The 7,773-nt window shown below is 41.0% G+C and overlaps 1 protein-coding gene across 1 annotated transcript in view; it reads left to right on the top strand.

The window, feature by feature from the left end:
- The first annotated feature begins 412 nt into the window (after window positions 1–412).
- Window positions 413–7,773, top strand: part of SLC30A5 (solute carrier family 30 member 5) — a 28,483-nt gene continuing 21,122 nt past the window's right edge. The window contains exon 1 of the mRNA XM_007457117.1: window positions 413–501. Coding sequence (XP_007457179.1) covers window positions 416–501 — 86 coding nt within the window. The 5' untranslated portion in view covers window positions 413–415. The remainder of the gene's footprint in view (window positions 502–7,773) is intronic.

Below are 7,773 nucleotides of genomic sequence, written 5' to 3'. Positions count from 1 at the left end.
GCTCAGGCCTCGTCAATGGGAGGAGCTGATACGGGGCGAGGATTCCGTCCTTAGCCCAGCGGTAGGAAGAGCCTTAGGAAGGGGAGGGGACGGCGAGTGCTGTACTGTGCGCAGGCGCAGGGCCGGGCACTCCCCCGAGAGTGAGGGCTGCTGGGCCCGATGACGTGGCCTGGCCTCGTCCGATCCGGTGAGCCTCCGGGAAACCCGGCGGCGCCTGAACTGTCCGCGGCCTAGTCCCGACGCGCCTGTGCTTGCGAGCCGGAGCCGGGAACAGCGGCAGCGGCCCGGCCTACGGGGACCCGACGGGGCCGCTGGCATGGGGGAGTGACGCGCCTGCGCCCGGTGTTCCGCGGCAGCGGCGAGACATGAGGAGACCCCGCAGCGGGGGCAGCGGCGGCGGCTCCTGATCCCCGGGATGGAGGAGAAATACGGCGGGGACGTGCTAGCCGGCCCCGGCGGCGGCAGCGGCGGCCTCGGGCCGGTGGACGTGCCTAGCGCTCGGTAAGGGACTGATCGGGCTCCCGCCTCCGGAGCCGCTCTCTCCCCACGCCTGCCCGACAGCTCCGGACACACGTTCCCCGGCCGCTGCCCGGACCCTCCCGGGTGCGCGCGGGGCCCGGCGTCCCTCCCGTCCGGCTGACAGCCCGGAACGCCCTCCTTGGTTCCGTACTCCCTCCCGCGACAGCTTTCATTGGCTCCGCCATTCCCCGCTGCAGAATGAATGCTCTAAGATCCGGGAAGGTTCTGCCTGAGTTTCTGGTTTTCAGGGCAGACGGTTAACCTTAGAACTGCCAGCCAGTTCAAGTGAGAGGTTTTTCTGACCTATGAGAAGCATTTCTGTTAGCTCTTTCTCCCTGAAATAGTAGTTTGGTGATACTTAACCTTTCTGATGTCTGCCTGTGTAAGTTAGAGGAAGGGTCACCATCATCTCTTAAGGCGAAGAAACCAAAAGTACAAACAGATGAACTTTGATGTTCCGGTTAACCTCGCAAAACAAGAATCCACCCCGCCATCTAGTTTTTCTTTTCCTTTCTTCGCTTATTTTGTTTTATTATTAAGTAAGACATGTGTGCTCATGGTCAAAAAATTCAAACAGAACAGAAATTCGTAGAATAAAAAGGAAACAGTCCCCATTAACCCCCTCCCCGCAATATTCCCACGAACCCCCAAGAGGTAAGTAATTACAGTGATCACTTTCCATTGTGTCCTTCTTGACCTGTCCTAATTTCTGAGGTAGTGTCGCAAGATGTATAAAATATGGCCCAACAGTTTGGTTGGAACTGGTTTTCATTGCCTTTATATTTAATAAGGTTAATGAGATTAGTTCAGTGTTTTTTGTTCTTGGATACCTCCTTTTGAGACATGGTGGTTTCGGTAAATTCTTTGGAACTGTAGAAATAGCATTTCTAACATAACTATTTTTGTGTGAAATGCTGGAACAGAAGTTAAATCAGCTGCGTTTTTTGTAGTTACAAGTTTAATTTTCTAGTCTATTTTGAGCAACTCATTTTGTAAAAAACAATGCCTATCAGGTATTATTTACTGAGACATGACAACTAAATGCAATAGGTGATTCTGGTGTAGATTTAATAGTGAGGAAAATGCTGTAAAGGATAGTACTAGGTCAATTGACAAAACTGATATGTGGACCATAGATTAGATAAAAGTATATCCATGTTAAATTTCCTGTATTTGATAACTCTACTGATTTCATAAAAGGATGTTCATGGGCTTAGGAATACAAGTAGTTAGAGGTAAAGGAACATAATGTATGTAACTTACTCTAATAGTTCAGGAAAAAAAAAGTTTGTATTTAGAGAGAGATAATAAGGCAAATAAGGTAGTATGTAACAATTAGAGGATCTAGATAGAGTGTACTATTCTTGCACCTTTTCTGTCACTTGAAATTATTTTTAAATAAGTAATACAAAATTTTTATTTACTCAAGAGCTCATTATCTTAGATGTGGTCAACAGTCCTTTGCCGACTTATTTTCATTATTTGCTTAGCAGAGCTGCCCTCCTATTGTAGTTCATTGCAGAATCAAATTCAAATCAGGACTGGTTGAATTTTGAATAGATTTCAGGTTGCAAAAGTTTTCCTTTATGTAGACTAAAAATCGAAATATGGTTATAATCTGCAGCAAAAGCTAATTAACAGATCCTTTAATTGTGGGTATTTTTATTCCTGAATTCACAAATATGAATTGTTTTAAATGTTTCTATGTTGGGCTTCCCTGGTGGTGCAGTGGTTGCGAGTCCGCCTGCCGATGCAGGGGACACGGGTTCGTGCCCCGGTCCGGGAGGATCCCACATGCCGCGGAGCGGCCGGGCCTGTGAGCCATGGCCACTGAGCCTGCGCGTCCAGAGCCTGTGCTCCGCAACGGGAGAGGCCACGTTAGTGAGAGGCCCGCGTACTGCAAAAAAGAAAATGTTTCTATGTTGACTTCAATAAGTCCTCTTTGCAGGAAAGGGCAGAGGGTGACAGCCAGCATTTATTAAGTACTTCCTATGTTCCAGGTACTTTGCGTGCAGCATCTCAATCCTTACAACAGCACTACAGACTCATTAATTGCATCCTTGCCTCAGATCAGGTAACTGGGACATAGAAAAGTAATTTTCCCAAGGTCACACACCTAGTAACTAATCTGGGAGTCAGTTACCTCAAACTTCATTTATAGCGCCTTCTACACAGTGGACACTTAAATATTTATTGAATGTATCAAGCTTGAATTACATACACTGAATTTGTTTTTTTAACTGGAGGACTGTGAGCCGCTACAGTGGGCAAATCCCAAGAAACAGGTTTGAACCCAAACTCAAATTTCAGTAATTTCAGATTTAAAGAACCAGAGATTTTTCTAACCCTTCACAGAAAATACCAGTGATACTTTTGATGAGACTAGTTAATGGCAGATAATATATAAGCCATCTCAGGTACTAAGGGGAAGTGGATTGGATCCTGCTAAGTTGCCCAAAGGGTCAGTGAGTGGCTCAGGGGTCACTGCCCCCATTTAAGAGCCTCCCTTCCTCACACCCCAGCTTTCCCCCTTAGTATATTTTCCTCCACAACATGAACTAGGATTGTGTACTTATTAGTATATGGTTATTTGGCCTTAGCTAGTGTTTTGTCTTTAGCCCAACAGGAAGACTTCATTAATTTACACTTTAAAAATCAAAGTATTCACCTTTTAGCTAAATGTTAAAATAATTTTCCTAATTAATAATGATAAAATATCTTCACTATATATTACATGAAAAGTCACATAACAATTTCAAAATATATGTACAATGGTGAATACGTGAGTGTATCTAAAATAAGTGCTTGTCCATACGTGGAGATGCAAAGGAAAAGGTGTGGAAGGATGTCCCCAGTTGGTCACCTATGAGGAGGAAATTGAGAATGGTTTTCTTTAAAACTTTGATAACAGCCAACTACTCAGGAATTACTTTCGTAATCTGTTTTTTAAAAATTAAAAAGGGAATAAAGTATCAGAAATTTAATAATAGTAATATTGTCAAGAAGTATTATAATTAATGTTCCATGACTGAATTTTGCCATTAAAGTGCCAAATTTTTAAGTTTTGTTAATACCTTTTTTTTTTTTTTTTTTTTTTTTGCGGTACGCGGGCCTCTCATTGTTGTGGCCTCTCCCGTTGCGGAGCACAGGCTCCGGACGCGCAGGCTCAGTGGCCACGGCTCATGGGCCCAGCTGCTCCGCGGCATGTGGGATCTTCCCGCACCGGGGCACGAACCTGTGTCCCCTGCATAGGCAGGCGGACTCTCAACCACTGCACCACCAGGGAAGCCCAAGTTTTGTTAATACTTTAAACAAAAATTATTTAGAAATAATTTTATATATTGCCCCATTTTTTTTAAACAAGTATATTAAATATAGTTTACCTTTTTCTTGATGACTTCTGATCATTATGAGCGTAATCTGGTGAACCGAGCTTTTCTTCAAAGGTCCGTCCCAGTACTAGTGTTCTTCGTATGCTGCTCTCTGTACTTTGAAATTCCCCCTCCCTTTCCTTGCTTCGTAATTCTATTTAGTCTTTTTCTTTTTTTTAACTTGAAGTATAGTTGGTTTACAATGTTGTGTTAGTTTCAGGTGTACAGCAAAGTGATTCAGTTATATGTATATATATATTCTTTTCAGATTCTTTTCCATTATAGATTATTATAAGATATTGAATACAGTTCCCTGTGCTGTACAGTAGGTCCCTGTTGATTATCTATTTTGTATATAGTAGCATGTATCTATTAATCCCAAACTCCTAATTTATCCCTCCCACCCCCCCCTTTCCCCTTTGGTAACCATAAGTTTGTTTTCTATGTCTGTGAGTCTGTTTCTGCTTTGTAAATAAGTTCATTTGTATCTTTTTTTAGATTCCATGTATAAGTGATATCATATGGTATTTGTCTTTGTCTGACTTACTTCACTTAGTACGATAATCTCTAGGTCCATCCATGTTGCTGCAAATGGCATTACTTCATTCTTTTTTATAGCGGAGTAATATTCCATTTTGTGTGTGTGTGTGTGTGTGTGTGTGTGTGTGTGTACCACATCTTCTTTATCCATTCATCTGTCAATGAACACAGCTTGCTTCCTTGTCTTGGCTATTGTAAATAGTGCTGCTGTGGACATTGGGGTGCACATATCTTTTCAATTAGAGTTTTCGTCTTTTCTGGATATATACCCAGGAGTGGGATTGCTGGATCATATGGCAACTTTGTTTGTTTTTTACATTTTAATTTATTTATTTACTTGGCCACACTGTGTGGCCTGCATGATCTTAGTTCCCTGACTAGGGATCGAACCTGGTCCCCCAGTAGTGAAAGCCTGGAATCTTAACCAATGGACCACCAGGGAATTCCCCAGCAACTCTAGTTTTTTTAAGGAACCTCCCTACTGTTCTCCGTAGTGGCTGCACCAATTTACATCCCCACCATACCCTCTCCAGCATTTATTATTTGTATACTTTTTTTTTTTTTTTTTGCGGTACGTGGGCCTCTCACTGTTGTGGCCTCTCCTGTTGCAGAGCACAGGTTCCGGACGCGCAGGCTCAGCGGCCATGGCTCACGGGCCTAGCCGCTCTGAGGCATGTGGGATCTTCCCGGACCGGGGCACGAACCCATGTCCCCTGCATCAGCAGGCGGACTCTCAACCACCGCACCACCAGGGAAGCCCTATTTGTAGACTTTTTGATGATGGCCATTCTGACTGGTGTGAGGTGATACCTCATGTCGTTTTGATTTGCATTTCTCTGATAATTAGCAATAACACGTGCCTCTTGGCCATCTGTATGTCTTCTTTGGAGAAATGTCTATTTAGGTCTTCTGCCCGTTTTTTGATTGGGTTGTTTGTTTTTCTACTTAGTCTTTAATACACACTTAGACATCTCAGACTCTGAAGATGACTTTTGCTTCCCTAGTTACAGTTAGTTACTTCCACATCTATTCCTTTAGACCTCTGCTACTAACTTGGGTCACATAAATACTTGTTTCTTGCCTGTCTTCCTTAGACCTCAAACTCCTTGAGGGCAGGGCCTCTGTTACACATTTAGTTTCTTGGGTAACACCTAGAAATGCATTTAGTTGTGAGCAACCAAACTAAGAGAGCTTTAATCACATACGGATATATTCTTCTCACATAAAAGAAACCAGAGGTTGCTGGTATTTGTTCAGCCCCTCAGCAGAACCATCTGGGACCAGATTCTTGGTCTTTGCTCTCTGCCATCCCAAGTGTGGCTCTCATATTCAAGCTTATTATAAAGTGGATGATATTTTTTAGAGAATGTTAACATGTTGATAATATTTTTAAGATAAATTTTAGATAAAAGTCCTCCTTTGAAGTCAGAAAGAATGCAGAACTAGTTCCACCTGCATCAGGCCCTTTTATCAGGAAGAGGGAAGCCTGTAGTACCTGAAAGCACCCTGACAGACAGGGCTCATTAGCCACAGATGACATCTGGCACACAGTAAGTGAGCAGGGAACATTTGAAGAATGGCTTAAGCCCCATGAGGGTATACAAGGCTCTCTGCTGACCTCAAGAATCCCCAGATTGCTGTGATTTTTAATGTACCTTTGTCAGTTTTTCCTGGTCTTTGTTTTCTCCCTCCCTGTCTTGTTGACAGTGTTGTTTTTTATGTCCTTGCTTCTATCCTGCTGCTTTATTTTTACACCTAGTTAAGAACTTAAGGAGTGAAGCACTTGAGGTTTTGAGCTTTCCTCTCTCTACTTGATGTCTGTCTTTCATTCTGAATTCATAACTGGGTTGATGACAGTTTAAATTGCCAGAAGCTTGACTGCCAGCTATGTACTGTACTACTGCACTATCTACATTATTGTGCTAGATATTACTGTATCACACAAGTGTAATTGTAGAATTCGCATTCTTTAATTTAGTAAACATTTGCTGAGCACATATTATATGCAAGTCCCTGGGTTAAGAACTGAATAAACAGAAGATTTCTAGCTCAAGAGTAGTATTTTTATTTGCTAATTATAAACTGCTACCATGACTGGAGTATTTAATTAACATTAATATAGTTAATTTACTTAAGTTTATCTGACTTTTTTCTCTTGCTTAAATGGGCCAAAATCGACATTAATCTTAGGTTTTAATATGCATTTTGTTTTTCATATTTAAAGATTATTTTACCCTATATGTGGGCCACTGTGAATGTATAATTGGGAACAGTTTAGAAGATGGGAATCCTCAAAGCCTTTTGGATGAACTTTGGTTTTCTGTGTGACATATTAAAAGAGCATACTTAAGAGACATGGGCATGACCCTAGCTAACTCTGTGGACTTCAACTTCCCAATCTGTGACATGAGAGGAATTGGACTAGAGAATCTCTAAGGTGTTTTTCAGCTTTTAAATATTAGTGTTCTGTTTCTTCTAGCATATATACATTTACTTTCTAGTAGATACCTAGACAATTACTAGAAATTTGGTAGATTTTTCATGTTGTACTGTGTGTTTTCAGCCAGTCTGCAAACAATCCAGAAACAAAATACACTCGATTTTTTTTATCATAGCCATAATTTTAATTTTATTTATTTTTTCCAATACTCCCTTTTTCATTGAGATAAAATTACCTACCATAAAATGCATAGATTTTAAAGGTACCAGTTTTCATTTTTCACAAATGCATACCCATGTAACTTTCAGCATAATCAAGCTGTAGGACGTTTTTATCACCCCAGAAAATCTGCTTGATCTTTTAAACAGAAATTTCAGTGTCTATACTATTCTACAGGTAAATTAAGTAGGAACTTCTGTGCTTTAGGATTTGACTTACTTTATTCCACAATAACATTTTTATTAGCTTCTTGGTGATTAATTGTCACATTGTTAAAACTCCCAGATTGCACCATTAAAAAGCCCCCCAGATTATGTTCATGAAAAGAAAAACCACTTTGTTCCAAATCTGATTTTCTTTAATATACTATGATATTATTTGGACTAAAACAGAAAATGAGCCATTGGACAGTGAAGATGTTGGAATTGCTGAGATTCATTCTTTCAAGGACTGAAATTTATTTTCGTAGTTGCATCAAAATCTTCCAAAAATATATATATTTTCATGCCTTCTTAAGCAGATTGCTGTTTGTTGATTCAGTGCCATGGGACTTAATGATTCACACTCATTGATTTTTATTACCATCCTACATACATTGATATCATTGCATATCAAATTGTTTTAACTGCTATTTGAATGACTTAGGTTTCCCTTAAACTTCTGTGTTTGCTTTTGTATTTTTCT

The sequence above is a fragment of the Lipotes vexillifer genome, unplaced genomic scaffold (genome assembly GCF_000442215.2).
Source record: "Lipotes vexillifer unplaced genomic scaffold, Lipotes_vexillifer_v1.1 scaffold241, whole genome shotgun sequence".
Taxonomy (NCBI): Eukaryota; Metazoa; Chordata; class Mammalia; order Artiodactyla; family Lipotidae; genus Lipotes; species Lipotes vexillifer.
Note: the sequence above shows the minus strand (reverse complement) of the source record. Positions and strands in the feature narration are given on the sequence as shown.